General features: G+C 42.9%; 1 protein-coding gene across 1 annotated transcript; it reads right to left on the bottom strand.

Annotated features, from left to right (window-relative positions):
• Positions 1-2,448: 2,448 nt before the first annotated feature.
• On the bottom strand, positions 2,449-19,814 carry LOC146847656 (uncharacterized). Its single transcript, XM_085651782.1, has 2 exons — positions 19,639-19,814; positions 2,449-6,831 (listed from the first exon to the last, which is right to left on the bottom strand). Exon 2 carries the CDS (start codon positions 6,101-6,103, stop codon positions 4,103-4,105), a length of 2,001 nt encoding a protein of 666 aa, XP_085507908.1. The 5' UTR covers positions 6,104-6,831; positions 19,639-19,814; the 3' UTR covers positions 2,449-4,102.
• Positions 19,815-20,395: the final 581 nt, after the last annotated feature.

A 20,395-nucleotide genomic window follows, 5' to 3' on the forward strand; every position in this document is an offset into this window, starting at 1 on the left:
CCATTTAATATAACACTAGGCAAGAAACATGTTGACCTCTTTTTAGCACATATTACTCACACACCTAATGGTGAGAGATGTGCGGATTGTTTTTAATCAGGGTGTTGACCATACTTTATTAAAATTGTTTGAAGTGGATCACCTCCCCTGTTTTAGTACACTTACCTTTCACTTCACTAGCACCTACACCATTTATCATAATTAACTGCTTTCCCCACACACCTCACTCATCGGCGTTTGGAAATAAAGATCTCCGACAGGAAGGCCCCCTCGGGGTGCCTGATCGGGCATTGCACTGCCGGCCCGATAAGGAGCAAAGACCCGGTGATGAAGCAAGACACCCGCTTGTTGGGTGTGTGAGGGTCTTCTTTTCCAGAAGGAGTACCTTCTACTCCGTTCGAATCAGATTGTTTTCACACCATCACCTTGGGACCTAGTGATTCTAACACACACTGCGCTAATATCAGGAACTGCATACCTCTTTGTTAACAAAGTATCTAAAGTGACTGCACAATGTAAAGGTGCAACCCACTTTGTTTCAGAATCATACCATTTGGTTCAACAATAAATGCCATCAAGAGTCATTGTTCTATGCTCCCAATCTATTGTAGGGTTGTGTGTGGTTAACCAGGCACCCCTAAAAAATACACTGATGGTTGGGTTGTCAATAAGGTAAAAAACTAGACATTCAGTATGTCCATTGGAACAAACGAGGGTGAGTGGAACTGTCTGATGTTTGATGAGACCTGAAGATAATGCAGACCCACCTGCAGCTCGTACCGGCTCAGGCACATCTTTTAAAATTTTAGGGATTCCCAGTGAACTAGAGAGACTAAGGTCAAAAATGTTGCCGGTTGCAACAGAATCGATTAACAGTGATAACACATGTGTTTGTTGAGTTGTTAATATAAGTGTAACTTGAATGGTAAAATGGCCAGGGATTCTGCTAACAGTATTTGCTAAGTATTGGGAGATCTTAGGGATGACCTCTCTCGACTCGACCGCCTCCATTTCAGTCGGGAGTTCTAGTTTTTCAAAGAGGAATCAATGAGATGGGTAGTAGCCACTATCTTTTTTGATTCTGATTTTGTTGGGCATTCTTTAGCGAAATGCCCAGATTTTCCACAATATAAGCATAACTGTAATGTTCTTCTTCTCTCTTTTTCTTCAGTTGTTAGTGGACCTTTCATTCCACCTATTTGCAAGGGTTCTACTTCTGATGATTTAAGTTTTGGTTCTTTAAGATCTGTTCTTAGTGAAAATGGTTTAAAATTGTGTTTTGATTTTTTTCTCCTTTTCTCTCACCTAACCTATGGTCTAGTCTTACCACTAGATTGACAAAAGCAGAATAATCATCTGGTACATCAACTATGTGAGATAGTGCATCTTTCAGACTGTCATTTAACCCAGGATAAAAAAGAGAAGTGCTTTTGTCATTGGGCCGTTGTCTCAGTGAGGAGTCTATTAAAGGTAGTAACATATGTTAGTAAGTCTTTATATCCTTGTTTAAGATTTAATAATTCGATATCACTAGCTTGCATAAAGATGTGCTTAGCAAATAAACGAGTCTTGGCTGCCTTGAAAGCTGGCCAGTTATAAAAAAATCGGGTCATTCCTGTCTATGAGAGGTATATACCAATTTGCCACCATCCCACCAAGGTATGATAGTACAAACGCTACTATGCCGAATCTGTGGGAAAATATTGCGGTTTACATATAAAGTGCAGCTGACACTGACTAAGGAATATAGCAAACTTTGAACTATCACCCAGAAAACGTTCAGGCACGGCTAGGGGTACTGAGGTGGGCATAGTTACAGTTACCTGTACTCATTTAACAGGATTACTACTACTTTGCAGAGGGAACATGCTTGTGCGTGTACTAAAACCAAAAGATGCTTTCTCTATTTTTGGAAGTGGAATATCCCATGGTTTCCCTCTGGGTTTAAAGTATCAATTTTCTACGTATTTCCTCATTTTCTGCACATAATTTGCGCATTTCTAATTGCAATGACTGCAACATATGAGCTACGTATTGATTAGCTGATAAATCAGCTGCTAAAGCTTGGGCAATATCCTGAATATTAATATGTTCGGAATCGTGGTCCATATCTCCAGAAGGGATGAGTTTTTGTGGCTTGGCCTTCTCGCAAGTAAAGTCAAATGAAAATCCAATTTTCCCCTTCGGGGGATGCTAGAACCAGATACCTCCTAAAACCCATTCCAGCTACAACGTATAGGTAAAGACAATGAGCTGTGGAGTAGCACCAAGGGAAGGGGGTTGGGATGAAAGAGAAAAGCCATGGCGTCCCTCTAACTGGACTTCTGGTGGATGACGCTCGGGTGAATGGTTTCTATAAAAAAAAAAAAAAGGAAGGACTTTTTCACCTTAATGTTTTCATCATCACAATAAAGTTTTATGACTTATGATGAATGATAAGGTCATGCCTTTCAAAGTTTGTGCCTTTTATTCTTGAATATGCAGGAACAAAGCAGAAGACCGCATTCAATGTAGAACATTATATGAATCAATTTGCATAATCGTTTTACCGAAACAATAATGAGAAACTTTACAGCATGAAAACTCTTATTAGAACTGTGGGCAATGTATGATTATTCTTATTCTATTACTTATACAACTTAAACAGAAACTTCACATCAGCTTGAATGTACTTGTTGTACAAAAACATACAAGGTTTCTTTCAGGATCAAAAGGAAATCAGCAATGATCACAACATTTTTAAGGAGTTTTTCAGAGACAGTCATCAAATCAAAAGGTAACATCGCAAGGATTAATATGTTTGTGTTTAACAAAGTCATCAAATGCAAGAAAGGAGATTCATCTCTCCCTTTCTTCTCAAAGTGGCGTGTTTTTATAAGAGTGCTCCTTTAAACATTTCCATCGTGCTCATGAACTCCAAAAATATGTTGAAATAAAACACAAAAGCAAATACTTTGTCTCTCTTGCTACGAGCACTCGGGAGTGTCTTTAGCAATAACTCATGGTTTGTTGATTTTTTCTTTTCTTTGCTTCAAGCTCTGGATCCGGAAGAAAAGCTCTGGAACTGGAAGAAGGGAAGCGGAAACTGATTGTAGCGCTCTGCGAGGAATAACCCTGGAAAACTGTCAGCCTGCAGTACGATGCTGGATCTCAGGTATGTGGAGAGAAGAAGAGGCCAAGCGCTGCTCTACAAGAGGGTGGCTTATTTATAGTCAGCTGTTCCACGTGTTTCCAAAAACATACGGAGACGTTAGTGCGGTGACAGTTGCCTCCTGTTCATGCTGACTTGCAGCTTAATCACGAGTAAGGAGTGAAACCCTGGGAGCCAGCTTGTGCATTTTACAACTGATTTTCACATTTTCAAACATGTGCACTGAATTTTACTGTTACTTTGTGCAATATAATAGAAATGCAAAAAAAAATAAATAGAAAACTAAGAAATAAATAACTAACTGAATGTTCTTTCCTCATATGTGTTGTATGGTATATGAACACCTATTCTGCATTTAGGTTACTCAGGGCTAGGAGTACTGGAGATCATAACAGAAAGGCTTTTCCTGTGTGTGATCGCTGATGAATCCTTAATGTTGACAAGTCACTAAGCCTACTTCCATATTCATTGTAATGGTATGGTATATGCGACGTTACATTGCGGTGTTTACACCGCGATACATTTAAAACGCGGGCATTACAACGCAAGTCGTTACAACGACTTGCGCTGTAGGGCGCTGGACTTAGGAATAGTATGATTTACTATTCCAACTCCTGTCTACATACAGTAGGGAAGGTGTTGGAATAGTAAATCATACTATTCTTTAGGTTAGAGTGCCATCCAGAGCAAGTCATTGTAATGACTTGCGTTGTAATACCCGTGTTTTAAAGGTATTGGGGTGTAAACACCGCGATGTAACCGATGTTTCCCAATGGTATGGGTTAGGCCCTGTGTGCATCCACTGATGTCTTTCTAGTTTTGATAATCAACAAAACCTCTTCAAACATTCACTGCACCTGAATGTTTTTACCCCTGTATGTATTTCTTGATGTCTTTGTAGGCCTGATAAGTGACTAAAGCTCTTCACACAATCAGTGCAATTGAATGGCTTTACCCATGCATGTTGTTTGATGCTCTTTTATGTTCTATTAGGTGTGCTGATTGGCTAAAGCTCTTCACACATTCACTGCACTCGAATGGTTTTTTTCCTGTGTGTGTTCGCTGATGATTACTTGAAGAGTCAGTAAAACTACTGCCACATTCATGACAATGGTAGGGGATTTCCCTAGTGTGTGTGCGCTGATGTTTCTTTAGGGCTGATTGGTGTCTAAAGCTCTTCACACATTCACTGCATCTAAATGGCTTTTCCTGTGTGTGTGTTTGCTGATGCTTTTTTAGGTGTCCAGGGTAAATAAAGCTCTTCATACATTCACTGCACTTGAACGGCTTTTCCCCTGAGTGTTTTCGCTGATGAATCCTTAATGATGAAAAGTCAATAAAAGCTTTGCTACATTCACTGTAATATGTTTTTTTCTCTGTGTGTGTTTGCTGATGTCTTTGTAGGTTGGATAAACGACTAAAGCTCTTCACACATTCACTGCACTTGAATGGCTTTTCTCCGGTGTGTGTGTGCTTATGTTTTTGTAGGTGTGATAACTGACTAAAGCTCTTTGCACATTCACTGCACTTAAATGGTTTTTCCCCTGTGTGTGTTTGCTGATGTCTTTGTAGGTTTGGTAAGTGACTAAACCTCTTCATACATTCACTGCACTTAAATGGCTTCTCCCCTGTGTGTGTTCGCTGATGAATCCTCAATGACGACGAATCAATAAAAGCACTGCCACATTCAATGCAACGGTACGGCTTCTCCCCTGTGTGTCTTTGCTGATGTTTTTGTAGGTGTGATAACTGACTAAAGCTCTTTGCACATTCACTGCACTTGAATGGTTTTTCCCCTGTATGTGTTCGCTGATGTATTTGTAGATGCGATAACCGTCTAAAGTACTTTGCACATTCACTGCACTTGAATGGTTTTTCCCCGGTGTGTGTTCGCTGATGATTCTTTAATGTTGAGGAACAACTAAAACTACTTCCACATTCATTGCAATTGTATGGTTTTTCCCCATTATGTCTTTGATAATGTACTTGTAGGTTTGCTAATCGACTAAAGCTCTTCAAACATTCACTGCACTTAAATGGCTTTTCCCCTGTGTGTGTTCGCTGATGAATCCTTAATGATGAAGAGTCAATAAAAGCTTTGCCACATTCACTGCAATGGTAGGGCTTTTCCCCAGTGTGTGTTTGTTGATGTCTTTGTAGGTTGGGTAATTGACTAAAGGTCTTCGCACATTCACTGCACTTAAATGGCTTTTCCCCTGTGTGTGTTCGCTGATGAATCCTTAATGATGAAGAGTAAATAAAAGCACCGCCACATTCACTGCAATTGAAGGGCTTTTCTCCGGTGTGTGTCTGCTGATGTTTTTGTAGGTGTGAGAACTGACTAAAGCTCTTTGCACATTCACTGCACTTGAATGGTTTTTCCCCTGTATGTGTTCGCTGATGTATTTGTAGCTGCGATAACTGTCTAAAGTACTTTTCACATTCAGGGCACTTGAATGGTTTTTCCCCTGTGTGTGTTCGATGATGAATCCTTAATGTTGAGGAACGACTAAAACTACTTCCACATTCATTGCAATTGTAAGGTTTTTCCCCATTATGTGTTTGATAATGTACTTGTAGGTTTGCTAATCGACTAAAGGTCTTCGCACACTCACTGCACTTAAATGGCTTTTCCTTTGTGTGTGTTCGCTGATGACTTTGTAGGTTTGATGAATATCCTAAGCTACTTTCACATTCACTGCACTTGACCGGTTTTTCCCCTGTGTGGATTCGCTGATTGCTTTGGAGCGGTGATGACTGACTAAAGAACTTTGCACATTCAATGCACTTGAATGATTTTTCTTCTGTGTGTCTTTGCTGATGAAGTTTTAGTAGTGATGACAAACTATAGCTCTCGCTGCATGTGTGCGATTCTTCTTTTTTGGTTTCTGTCTGTGGGTAGGGTATATATTGGTCTACATCCCAAGACTGTGTTTCGTGAAGGGCCAACATGGCTGATAAAGCACTTGTGTTATTCTCACACTCCCTGTATGTGTGTGGTATTTTGCATGATTGTTTTCTGACTCAACAATAACGTGCCATAGCCACCAAATACTTACCACACTCATACAAACTTACCACACTCATACAATCTATACTTTTCTTTAGGTGATTGTGCCATTAGATTGGACTATGGTTATGCACGCTTGCATGTAAGATTTATCTTACTTCTGGCCAGTGAACATTGGGACAGTCCGTTGTATTGTAGATCGCATAACTCCTCTTATCTTTACCCTTCAGTTGTCTGGCTACACTGTTGTGCTTTGCTCTGGTTGCTGTGGGTTAGCCAGAAACAGTTAACAATACACCTAGAGCACTGAATGATCTCTGTTATTGCTTTAGAAGGCAGAGTACTGTGGTAACCACATCATACCAATCCCATGATCATGGCTGGTTTTGGAAACCCGTTTTTAGAGGAGGTGGTTTGCCAGTTTTCTTATCTAAATGTTCTAGAGGTCATTTCTTCGTCTAGTGGCGTGGAGGTGCGCAGCTCAAACTGTTACATCCAATTAACTGCCCTTGCCTGCTTTTTCATGGATCTGTCAGTTTATGTGCAGGTTCCTCTGTCGCCGACTGCATCGATGTTTTCCTGAATACTGGCGCTCATTATTTCTGCAATGTTTGCAGAGTTACAGCCTTAGCTTAATTGTTCATAATCATTTCATGCATTCAAGGTTTTTCTGTTGGATGTAAAGATATTCAGAATTATTAAAATGTAAACATAATGGGATACAAATTCATAATGTTTAACTGATTGTCAAAGACATCTCTTCTTTACCGTCTTTAAAACGTAGCAAGGAATATTTCAACATACATGGATATTTAACTAAAAGTTCTGTTGATCACATCACTTCAACTTCTGAAAAGGAGGCGCATTACCAGTGTTCACAGAGAAACTTGGTTAAAAAGGGTGCTCACATAGCACCCACATGCTAGAGGTACAGCTTTAGGCAGATACGAATGGACAAGTTTCCATTTATACAAACACTGATTGTGGAAAAAAAGAGGGATCAGGATGGCCTGCTGTTAATTCAGTAACTCTTCAGGAAGTATATAATAAAGGTAACTTCAGAAAAAATACAACAAAGTTAACTCTTCAGCAAGCATATAACAAAAGTAACTCCATTCACACTTCCCAATGCTTTCCTGTTCACACAGGATCAGCTCAAATGACAACTCCGGTCTTTACCTTGCTGTTCAAAAAGTCATATTTGACACTTGCAACAGCTCCCCTGGTTCAAGCATTTCTGGTTTCTTCTAACCTGGAAGATTGGCGCTTTATTGTGAGTGGAGGTAGGTTTGCTATCGCAACAACATCTGTCCATCTCCCTAAAACTAATGCAGCTTACAGGGCCTTGTTCTGGCCCAAAAAGACCACTCAAAAAAGCAAGTCTAGTTCTTCATAAAGTACATAAAAGTATGTAAGATGCAGCTCCTTCTAGGGCTTTTTTGTGAAACAGAAAGAGGGGTTCACTGTAATGCCCACCCATTACATAATACATGCAGATAAGGTAAACAAACATTGATTCATATAATTTAATATTCAACGATATCAGTCATTTAGTCCTTATAGAGAATCCATCACAACCAATAATTTACCGGACATATCCCTACAACAGATGTGTGCATATCAATCTTTCCCCCCCCCCCCCCTTTTTCTACCTTTACATGGTATCTGACTTAATGTTGTCTGTTTGGGGATCAGGATGCTACCTTGTGACTGAATGGGCATTTAGTAGAGTGGGAGGAGGTGTTCGTTGTCCCCAGGTGATGCACCATTTCCACCATGCCATATTTCTTATATGGAGGTTTACCTCATTTCCTGTCCTTTAGGTCATCACACTCACTCTGCAGGGTTTAGCAGAAGCCTGATAGTCAAGACGCCATGGTTCTCGTTCCTTCTACAACACTTGTTGCAGACAAAGAGCCTGGTTTAGAGTTTGCTGGACAAGTTATTGCCTCAAAACAAGACAGATGTCCCAGCTGCCTTTTTACAAGGATATAATGCACTTTTATTAAGGCGGCCCGGATATCTGTCACTTTTGTGACGGAATAAACCATTCGGTGAAATCTAAATCAGCTCTTTGGTGTACACTGTATCCAGTGTGGCCTGCTGGACTTGAAAGATTTTGTTATTTGTGGGTCTCTCATTGATTTAAGGCCACCGTCATGAAGGACTTCTGTTAACTGTGCCTTGTGCAAATCTCCCTTCCAGGCAGTACTTCTGTCAGCTGTGCCTTGTGCAGATCTTTCTTCAAGGCACAGGCTTCTTTCCTCAATGATCAGTTCAAAGGTATGGTTAGGCAGAACTGGTCTAGGGCGTCTTCTTCGTTGGAATTCAACAGGTCAGGCCACAGAGCTCAAGCTGTGAGATGAAGGGAAATCTGTTTTTTCTGAGCACTGTGGAACATTGAGACAGTCCTACCGCATCCACTATTTACTACAAGACTCTGGGAGTTGAAGCTACAAGTACTGCTCCAAGGTACAATTCAACCAGTGTATCTTAATAGATCCTGCGAAATGGCAACTAGAGAATAAAGGTCCTACCTGTAACAGCACATTGCAGAAAGCTTTTCAACAACTATCCGTTGTAGCTGAAGACAGTAATCCCTGCTAACATCTATCCTCTTTGGACAAGGTGCTCTATTTTGCTATCAGATTCTAGCCCAGATACACACCCTCATATTGTGTTGCATGATGTTGGGCAGTTCTCACTCAAAAAAGGCCCTCCACAAATTGGTTGACATTTTCTTAAACCCCTGGACAGCCATGCCAAAACACGGACCAACTACACACCCTCCACAGATTACCAATCTATTTTACAGAATGTGGTAATCCAATCTAGACTTCAATCTTTGAAACCATCTACCAGCATCCAAACTCAAATCTTTCAATCTCTAATATTACCATCCTTGGAATTGCCTGTGTCTGAGATTTGTGGAAGCTCCACACTCGGTGTGCTCAACATTACATTGCAAAACCACCCCATGAGACTGGAAGAAAAGAACAATGACACGCACTGCACAAAACTGTATATAAATCTACCATGTTATCATTCCACGTACAATTGTCTTACTGCTGTTGTTTCAACATAGATGTTTTTCTGGCTAGCACAGCAGTATCTTCATTCAAAACCTTATTCAACAGTTTGTTTCCATCATACCTACTTAACTATGTACTGTTTCTGACCTTACACATCTCTGGTAGACATGCTGTGCTGTCTGTTACTACATAAATAGGTACTAGACTACTACTGTAAGAACTGTGCAGTATTGTTGCAGTAAGATGCACTTTATCAGGATTAAAGGTAGCATGTTAGAACAGCTGCACCTACTAGGATAATAGCATAATGAATGCAGAGCACACAATGCAATAACACAGGCCAGGTAGTAGGAGAATCTGATGCAAACAATGCAATAACACAGGTCAGGTACTCAGATGCAAACAATGTAATATAAAGTCCCGAGGCTAGCTCTGTAAATTAAAGGTACAGAATGGATTCACACCAAGTCATGGTATATTTACATAGTTTAAGACAACAAATTTCTGCTACTTTAGACTGTTGGTCTTAAGGACTCTATTGTGATGGGTATTATGTGAGACTTGGCATTAGTTCAATGGGCAGCTATATAATACACAAGTAAAAGAAGGATGACATTGCTCAAGGTCCAAATGGATTCTCTGGATACCAAGCACTGAAATTCCTGATCTGAGCTCTTCTGTGAAAATATGTCTGTCACACACTCTTCCGTCGTCACCTCAGTGAAACAAGCAGGATTCTACAATAAGCTAAACCAGAAGACCTTTCTTGAATATGTCTTTCAACCAGTCTCCAATCAGCAAGGCAGCTTTTTTTGTAATTGGGAGCAGTCGCAACAAGAAAACAGGATATTTTTGGCTCATCTCTGCCAGGCTTTCTGCTCTGACGTGGAGGCAAATGGGATGGAGCAGGCTACAGGAGACATCTAGTAAACAACAAGGGAGTTCCTCTGGTATACTACCAGAGGTTGCTTTCTGAAGCAGGCCACATATACAAGGACTCACCCTTATGTAAGGACTAATCCAATTTCCTTTTCCCCTCATACATTTGCTAGAGAAACAAGGTTCTGTGTGACACCCAACGAAGCAATCAGCACCTTTGGTAGGATTATAGTGAAAGAGCCTAGTGTTATATAAGAAAAATATACAAAGTGAATCTCCAGAAGCTAGGAATTTGATTATAGGGAGATGTAGGTCTGTGTAACAGAAAGACTGGATAATGGAACAAATCTATAATATAACTGAGATTATTCATGTTCTAACTTCTCTTCCGCTGTCACAGTAAAAAGCAGTGCCAGGTGGAAAGATGATTTCTTCTGCAAATGCCACCTCAAACTGAAGCACAGTAAAAAGTAGTGCAGAGTAGAAATGTTGTCTTCTGTTAGAACTACTTAGTGAGTAAAATGCAGTGCAATGTACACAGATTCTTGTTTAAATAAGCCCCCTCACAGAGTCAGTAATAATTGGTGCAATTCTTAAAGGATTCCACAGAAAGTGCTCCTTGTCTTGTGAGTAAAAAGCAGTGTACAGATACTCTCTACTCTAAACACTTCTCTTAGTGGAAGTAAACATCATTACTGCCCGTAACAGTACAGGTAAAAGCAGTGCAGTGTTTACAGGTACTCTCTGTAAAGGCACCTCATAGTGTCAGGAAACAGCAGTGCAGAGTGTACAGATGTACTCTTTTTGTATACACCCCTCTTGTTATAGTAAAATAGATTTCTTTCTGTAGCTTTAAAAGCTGCTTAAAGTTCAGTTAAAAGTAGCTAGGCGCAAATGTCCTTTTCAGTAAATGCCTCTTGTAATGTAGTAATCAGCAGTGCAAAGTACACAGATTAACGCTTTTCTAACCAATCCTCATTCCGCTGTAAAATAGGTTTCCTCCCTCTTAGATGCAAACACCGCTTCTAGTGCAGTTAAAAAAAATAGTGCAGTGGACAGATTTCCTTTCCTGCAAACGCCCCTTGTAATGCCGTAAAAAACAATGCAATGTGAACAGAAAATCTCTTCTGAAAATACCACGCATAGTCATATAGTGTAGTAAAAGGCAGTGCAGTATGGATGGATATTTCACAGTGAAGAATAAAAAGCAGTGCGGGCAGAATTTCTCTTTTTTAACAACCCCTCGAAGAGTAGTAAAAAGTAATTCAGGATACACACTACATATGTACTCTAAGCACCTTTGGCAGAATAGTAAAAGGTAGACGAGTCTACACAGATATCATCTTTCATTTAAAATCCTCCTCATAATGTAGTAGAAAGCAGTGCAGTGTGCACACATATCCTTTCCTGTCAACAGCCATCATAGGACAAGCATTTACAATGCAATGGTCTCTGCAATATTATAGGTAGAGCTATTGGTATTGTTCATTATTTTTTTTATCATTTTTGTATCCCTAAATAAATGGCATTGTCATTTCTATTGGCATTAGCTTTTTTTTGCATATGTTTGAATTTTTGAATCCAGATATATAATACAACAAGTAACATTACACCTACAACAAGCCAGGGCTATCAGCTTTATCAATGGTTGTTAGTTGCATAAAATAAATAGGCAAAGACTATGGTTGTGTTGTATATAATATTGAAAATGTTTCAGTTTTTAAAATGATGAGACTGTGAAAGAACTAAAACGAGTCTCTTTGAAGTTACATCAAAGTCTTTGAGCATTGGTACTGATGCAGAGTTAAGATTTTATTTCCCACCCTGAGGGTGAGGGCAGAAATGCAGAACCCGATAGGGACCCGTCTCTGCAACTGCTTTGAAGAAGCACCGGTGCTTAGCACCGGCAAGACCCGGCACTCTTAAAGCCCTGAAGTGGGTGCCACATTCAGCACTGTGTACTGGAAGATAATCGCAAACAGCTTGGAATTAACAACTGTCTATGACAGACCAAAGCTCTGATGGTGGAGAGAGTGGGTTTGGGATCAGTGGGTTGACAGCTTGTCATGGGCCCTAGTCGAAGTAAGGAAACGCGCCATCGACTGATGTGTGAACTGGGAAACACAGCAATATTCCGAGTGCAATGAGCTACTCTGGCCTGTGTCCCGGTGTCACTGCTCCTGCTGCACCAGTGGAAATTATGCCCCTGTTCGGGGTAGCTTTGGCTTGAATCTTTCTTGGAAGGGCGAGAGCAAGAGATCTAGCTTGCTACCCATACTTCGCACAGCAAGCAACTAGCTGTTGGGGTGCCACAGGGCTCTTTCCTTAGAAGAAATTCACTACAATTATTCAATATCTAGATGTCCACCATTAGCTAAACACATTGAACCCTATGGGTTGGGGACCATTTCATGTGGTAATGACAGTTGTTCCTTAATTTTGATCCTCTATCACAAACATGACTACCACCTTTAACTCCTGCCTGAAGGATCGACTTCAATAGCTGTGTGAGAGATATCTGCAATACAGTTCAGAAAAAAAACCTGAGATCATCCTATTTGAAAAAGTTAGAGAACACTGGATAAATACTGAATGGCCGAGAGGCCTTCCCACTCCCTATACATACTTCAGTCACTAAGAACCTTGGAGTAAAACTTGATGACAAGCTCTCTCTCCAACCTCAGATTCTGTCTCACTGGAACCTGCTTTACCTTGCTCACCTCTATCAGACGGTTTCTCGCCCTCCTTCCTCAGGAGGCTCAAAGGAGGTTGTGCATGAACTCATAACAGCTACATTGGATTATGTTAGCATCTTAAACCCAGGCCAACCAGAAAGTTGCATCAGAAACATCCAAGTGGTATAGAATACACCTGCCCCCTCATCTTGGGCATTTCCAAGAGGGAGTAAATCTTATCCCCTACAGGCGCTACATTGGCTCCTTATCAAGAAAATCATTACTTTCAAGGCTCTTACTCATCGGATATTTTATATGCGCGGCTTGCACTATCTGACTGACAGGACTGTACATTATTAGAACTCTTCGATCTGCCTCACACAGCTTGCCGCAGTACCGAGATTCCGCAGGGTTAGCAATGGTGGGCTGGGCTCTCTTTTTCGGTTCGACCAGCAAATAACGGAATCAGCTTCCGCTGTCAGTCCGGGTTAATTCTCAAGACTTAATCTTCAGAAAAGCCCTAAAAATCAACTTTTCCTCCTCTCACAAGTGGGGCGTCTATGGGAGTGCGTCTGCAGATTTAGCCCCGTGACATTTCGTGGAGTACCTATCCCCTTCAGAAATTTTTCATTCATTCATTCATTCAGTCTTCCTTCTCACTCTTTGATTAATTTGTTAGATGTCGAGTCACTCAATACAGAGAGCCAGAAATCGAAGCATTCGGGCAAACCTACAACCTGTGAAGATGTTAATTTTTTTATTAATTTTATAAATCCCCCAAAACGTTCTGGAGGCAAAATTATGGTTTTCGCAGTCTCGCTTACCTGTTTGAGTGCCCGAGAGACATAACCTGCGCAAAATAATCAAACCAACAGCAAACAAAATATATAATACTTCTACAATGAGTCAATGACAAAACTGAACTCCATATGCATGCAATCATACATAAGAATTAAGTGAAACTTCGGTTGTTAGCATGTCTCCCCCCATTTTGGCGCATTCGGCCTCCCGAGCAAAGACTTTTTTCTAACGTATATTGTGGACTCCATCCTCTGTATTGCCTAACAGCAGTTTAAAAACCGCCAGGCGCGTTTCCTCTCCTGGACTTACCTTAAGAAAGCGCTGATCGGGCTCCACCTCTTACGGGTTACACTTGCTACGTTTGGACCTTCCCGGTACCCGTAACTCTGTATCAACCACTAGAGCAAGTGCTCTGCTTGGCCATGCAAGAAATGAGACAGTTCATGCTGTAAGTCGTATTACCCTGACAACCTGCGTGCCTCGCTTTAGCCAGTAGGAGTTCTCCAAAAGACACGGTGAGACGAGGCCCGGCCCAGACATAAGAAAGCGAGGTAGCCATCTTGGAACGCTTGTTATATGATTACATTTACAGAGAAACGTCAATTGAGGCTATGGAAATAGGAGAGTATTTTTTAAATAATCGCATAACACTTTAATATTTAGATGTATTATATTTACTTCAAAATGACAGCGCCATGTTTAGCTAGTTTATAACTTAGTGTACAGTATTATTAATTGTATACGATGGCGGCGTCTGGGGCCCAAAAGTGGACCCAAATTATTATTTTGCTGATTCCATAGCTTCCAGACCAGCTGCGTGGCGTCTGTTTTCGTTGCACGTTTGTGCTCTCGAAGACCGCCCCAGCAAAATATTTGCACGCTCTTTATTCATTGGACACAATTTACAATTGCGACATAGTTAAAAGTTTTCAATGAATGGAAAGGAAATTCAGCATCATTCAAACACACGACAGGCATCAAAGAGAGAATTCATATTTCCCGTAAAAGGGCACATCAAGAGAACAGCCACAAGTTTAAAGTTTAATTGCATCGTGATATCATTTTAATAAGGGGGAGAGGACGCCATGAACACCACCGCCTTTCTCCGAGGCTGAGCAGAAATGCCTCGGAGAAAGGCAGCGTCCTTTTCGGATTCGGGGGCGTGTTTTGCTGTTATCTCCTCTTGCCATTGGCTGGAGGAGATAATTAGACTTTCTGCAAAAAACACGCCCCCCGATCCGAAAAGGACGGGGCCTGATCGGAGTGACGGGACCTCTTCTCCAATGGCTGGCCAGCATTCAAGAGGCCAGCCAATGGAGAAGAGGGGCGGGTTCAAGCCCCTCTTCTCCAAGTCATTAAATCTCGGATCGAGACTGCGCAAGCGCAGCCTTCGAGCCGAGACCTAAAAGACCAGTGCAATACACAGATTTTCTCTGAAAAACAGTTCACAGAGATTAGCAGGCTCTAGTAATTCCCAGGCTCGATTAGGGCTGAGCAACACTCTGTGGGCTACCCAGCTACAATTTGGCTCTGCTCAGGGCTTCCCTGAATTCAGCGGCAAGGCTCATCACAGGTTCCAGAAGAAATAGCCACATCACACTGGTACTGAAATCCTTACACAGGCTGCCTTTGGAGGCTAGGATTCATCTTAAGATTGCGTGCATGACTACGAAGGCCCTTCACTTTAACACCCCTCTGTACCTAGCCCAAAAACTGGAGCTTTCTGGTGGGAGCCGATCTTCTAGCAGTTCCAGCACTCTGCTGCTGAAACCTCAAAAATTCCAGAAAAAGAAAACTTATAATTGCCCGTTCTCGGGTATCGCCCCCAAGAATCAGGAACTCCCTGCCACCGCACATCAGACTGACTCCCTCTACAGCATCTTTAAAAAAGAAGTGAAAGCTCTATGGATGAACGCCCCTGTTTGATGCGGTTAGTTTCACTACTGGTGGGCTTTTCTCCTTCTACACGGACTGCCTCGTCCTGATTAACACTACTTCATAGTTTTTTTTAAAAAATTTTGTTTTTTTCGCCAGGGGTCTTATGCTTTTGACTATGTCTGTGACTTTGGTTTGTGCTCAACCCCTTTGTCTGTTGTACTTATATGGTCTTCTATTTCCTTTAGCATTGGCATATTTTATTGCTCCTCTGTCTTTTCCAGTATCTTGCTTCTCACTGTTGTTGTTTTTTACTTGCAACTCGGTTTGTACCTCGATCATCTGTAAAGCGCTCCGATACCCGCTTGGGTCACGTCGGCGCTATATAAAACTTTATATAAATAAATAGTAGAAAGCAGTGCACACATTTCTCACAAAGCAATGCCATTTTCACAGACTTCCACCTCTGTTAATGTCCCACAAAGTGTAGTAAAAAGCAGTAGTGTGCACAGATTCCTCATTGCAGTGGCACAGAATTCTTATAGTGTAGTAAGATGCAGTGCAGACTCCTCATAGTGCAATAAGATACTGTGCAGCGCGCACAGATTTGTCATAGTGCAGTACAACGCAGTGCAGATTCCTCATGGTACAGTAAGGTGCAGTGCGCAGATTCCTAATAGTGTAGTAAGACGCAGAGCAGCGTGTACAGATTTCTCTTACTGCACTAAGTTGCCGTGCATTGTGCATGCATTTCTCCTAGTGTAGCAAGCAGCAGTGCAGTGTGCACACATTTCTCAAAGTGCAGTAAAATGCAGTGCAGTTGCACATATTCTTAATAGTGTAGTACGATGCAGAGCAGTGTGCACAGATTTTCAAAGTGCAGTAAGATTGGTGGAGTGCCATAGAGTCACCACAGTGCAATAAGATGCAATGCAGTGGACAGATTCCTCATAGTGCAGTAAGATGCAGGGCAGCGTGCACAGATTTCTCTTAGTGCAGTAAGATGCAGTGCACTGTGCACACATTTTTCCTAACATTTTTCCTAGTGTAGTAAAAAGCAGCGCAGTGTGCACACACATCTCAAAGTGCAGTAAGATGCAGTGCAGTTGCACATATATCTTACATATTAATGCAGTACGATGCAGTGCAGTGTGCACAGATTCCTCAAATGCAGTAATATGCAGTTTAGTGCCACAGATTCAGTACTGCCAAGTATCACGCATCAGGCGTTAGACTAACGCATTTCAGTGTGGTGCTCCGCATCACCGCACTGAAATGCATTGTCACGCATTTCTGAAGTTATGTCAGCTGTCACTGTGAAGCGCTGTGGAAGGCACTGTGTGTGGTAGGTGACCGCGCCCTGCCTGTGCCGTATGAGCGCTGCTCCCGCAGGCTAGGGGGCTTCCAGCAGAGCTAAGGCGCCGCTGGCATTCTCACCGTGCTACAATGCATCTTAATGTGATGATTCTGCGGCACCACACGGCTCTGATTCAGACAACCTGACTTAGGGCTGGGCCCAGTCAGGTTGTTTGATACAATTGGCCGGTGCGCCGCAGGGGATTTCACCTCCTACTAGAGTGACACAGGAAGCCTGAGGGGGAAGGTCGGTGCCATGGGGCCTCACTGGTAAGCGGCGGCTAGAGCTGGCTTGTTTCAGTGCTGCTGTCTGTTGTGGAGTGCTCCTAGGGCATGGCAGCCCGCGCTGTGGAGCTTATGATGGCTGCCGCCCGCTGTGAATTCAATATTGCTGAGCCCGGCTGAGGGGGGGGCGGGGGGGGGGGGGGGGGGAGTGCAGTGGACCTCGTGGGAGTCGTCCGTCACACTCACAGTAAGGTTCATTCAGCGGCAGCCAGGAAGACCGAACTCACAACAGGGACAGTCAGCTGCTTGGACTAAGGTGAACGTCATTCTAAAGAAAAGAAAAAATGTACCGATCCTTTTCTGTTTCTTCTGCTTATCTTGTTTGTACCTGGAAATTTAGGCCGATATAGTCGACAGGCGGGTTACACACATTTAAAAATGTGGAGCAAAATAAATCTGCTAAATCCGTATGGAAACAAGGAATCTTCGTTTTTGGCATAAAAACCTTGCTGCATATTTGGACTAGCTCTATACACAGTGTGGGTCCACTCAGATGGCAGCTAGCCCTTAGTATTTGAGCAGTACCAAGTGCCCAGAGGTGATAAAGTTCAGGGTGTTTGCAGCGGGGGTGGACCGCGGGCGAAGCTTGCCTGGCACCCTGCTGCAGAGAGACCCAGACGCCAGTCACGCTGCCTCCCTGCCCATACATATCTCTCTCACATACTCACTGCGTGCCCGTGCCACCTCTTGTCTTGAGAAGACGCAGGGCCTCAGAGTCCAAGGGCTCACTCATCTTCGGCCCCGCCCTGTGAACACCAGCAGCCGTGGTTTACGGTGAGCACAGAATGTGCTGCTCCATCAGGCGACATAGTAAGGCCCCCACTCAGGCTCTACTCTTGCCACGCTCTGAGCTCTTCAGAGATCTCTTTTCTTAGCACTGCGCTATCCTCACGTGACCCCACGCTCAAGCCATCACTAAGGAGCACAGAAATGAGCTTAATTCAGCTCAGTATTTAAACCAGTCACAACCTGTGCCCCTCGCTTTCTATATTCCCATCGTAATCTGTCTGGCTGCAGTGTTAGTTATACTTTACTTTTCAGTAGTCCTGGGGAGGAGCGAGCACGCATGCTCGTGACATAAGTTAAGTTGCACAGCATTTACTAACTTGTTTTAATGTGGCCGCGCTGGTGATATCATTATTTTTGGTGTCAGTGAGCGGAGGGATAATTTTTTTAATACTGCTGCCGGCTGTCAGTGACCTGTGTGTCTCAGTTGCTTAGTGCTACTTCTTGCCCAATCAATGCCTGTGTGTGTGTGTGTGGCGGTGTTGACGATTCAGCTGTGTTGACTGACTCTTAATTTTAAATGTAGGCAGCTGATCCCTCACGTGCTCTCTGTGCCTGCAGCCTGGGTGTCCCCTAAAGGGGTGCGAGAGGCACAGTAGGGCAGAGAGAGCGCCATAGAATCCAAGGAGGGCTAGAGGTCCTGGTTGGAAGTGGTATGTTTAAGAAACAGAGCACATTCACACATGTAGCATGACCCTACTTGTGTTCTATATGTGAGTCTGCAGCCTGGGTGTACCCTTAGGAGGGTGAGAGGCATAATAGGATAGAGGGAGCGCCTCAGAACTCAGGAATTGCTGGAGATGCCAGGGGTCAGTGCCATGACCTCCTTAGAGGCAGAGCGCCTTGCACATTCCCACCTAAGTGCTCTTCAATTTCTGATGCTTTGCTGCGGTTTTAAAATCTTCTTGGAGTTTCTCGTTGCTCCAGTGGGTACATTTCTATTTATATTTCCCTCGTCTTCATTGCTTGATTTGATCGCAAGAAAGTGACACTTATAGTCCTTGAAATATCACTCGTAATTGCACTGAAATTATGAAAATACCCCACATAGCAATCTGAAACCTTGGCAGCTATGCAGATTACTCACAGTGCAATAAATTGCAATGCAGTGGACAGATTCCTCATAGTGCAGTAAGACGAAGTGCACACAGATCAACCCAAATGATACTCACAGGGCTTTAAGTGGACGGTCTCACCGGGTCGGAGTACCGGCAGTTTTTTTTAAGCAGGCCTGTATGGGGCACCGTTTTGTGCCCTGGCACAGACGGTCCGTGTTTTTTCGAGCATTATAGGGGAAGGGAAATCCTTTAAGGAAGTCCTTTACTCTCTGGATTTCCCTTCTGTTTTTGAAACTCAGGAGCAGCAACATTGTCGTGGTGTCACCAGGGCTTTAAGTGAAAGCTTTTTCAATATTAATACAAGCCATAGTTGCTGCTCATTTATCTTATGCAACTAACAACCATTGAGAAAGCCAATAGTCCTGACTTGTTGTAGGTATGATGTTACTTGTATCATATATCTGGATGCAACGACAGAAACAGCAAAATACCAGTCGGGCGGCACACTATAATAAGCACACATTTTTAGCTTAAGTGTTTTTCAAGCCACGCCCCCACTTAAATCCCTGGATAATCACAAACACCTCTAGGGCCCGCACGACCACCACCCCCCAGAGGTCCCTGGATATAAGACCCCAGCTCAGCCCGGCATCTCGCAGCGATTTCCTCCAGGATTATTCACTCTATTTCCCAAAAAAACATACAGCGTATGGTACTGACAATCTCCTACCTGTGTAGACATTTCCAGCTCTTCCCTCCTCCTGGGGCTGATGCAGATTTGGGGCCTTTGGCGGCGCAGGGGGGAGAGAGGGTGGAGGGGCGGGCCGGCTGCGAGGGCCTGAAGATAACTGCACGGGCTGCGAGCAGTGAGAGGCCGGCAGTGATGTCAGCATCCGCTGCTGGTGCTGTCTCTGCCGCTGTTGATCCGGAGGAGGAAACCCTTCTCCTGTTCTTAAACTGTGCTCAGGATTTCAGCAGCATGGGAGGCGCGCCCTCTGGTGGCTACTGGCAGAACCTCTGTCTCCAGTCTCCAGCAGTGAATACGTTTCACTCAAAAAACGGATTTAGTGGTAGGAAAGATGTTGCAGATATGGTTGCTTTTAAGATTCACACAGTCCTAATATACGGCCTCGCGAATTTGTGTTCTTCAAGGTGTCAAACAATTACCAACAATCCTACATCGTGTATTCTTATAACTTCACACAATGAACATCCCAAATTGCTCGTCAAGTCACATTTTGCAGTTTTGAAGATTTCCATTCCTTCGTGTTGATTGTCCTGCCCTCCCTGGTGTGTGGTTGCTGCTGTATTATCATCTTCACTTCATACGAGCATCTTCCAAACACACAACTGGAAGTGACAGGTTGTATGTCACTAAATACACGTCATATCTAGTGAATACATCAGACACCCTACTCTCATTCTTCACCGCCATGTTGTGTCGCAGACATGATGCTGCGAACTGCAGATGTGGAATGAACAGGTCT

The sequence above is a fragment of the Triturus cristatus genome, chromosome 4_1, assembly GCF_964204655.1.
Source record: "Triturus cristatus chromosome 4_1, aTriCri1.1, whole genome shotgun sequence".
NCBI lineage: Eukaryota > Metazoa > Chordata > Amphibia > Caudata > Salamandridae > Triturus > Triturus cristatus.

Bases quoted from the DNA above. Each gene is read 5' to 3' on its own strand.
- LOC146847656 (XM_085651782.1), bottom strand. From the start codon at position 6,103: ATGTTGGCCCTTCACGAAACACAGTCTTGGGATGTAGACCAATATATA.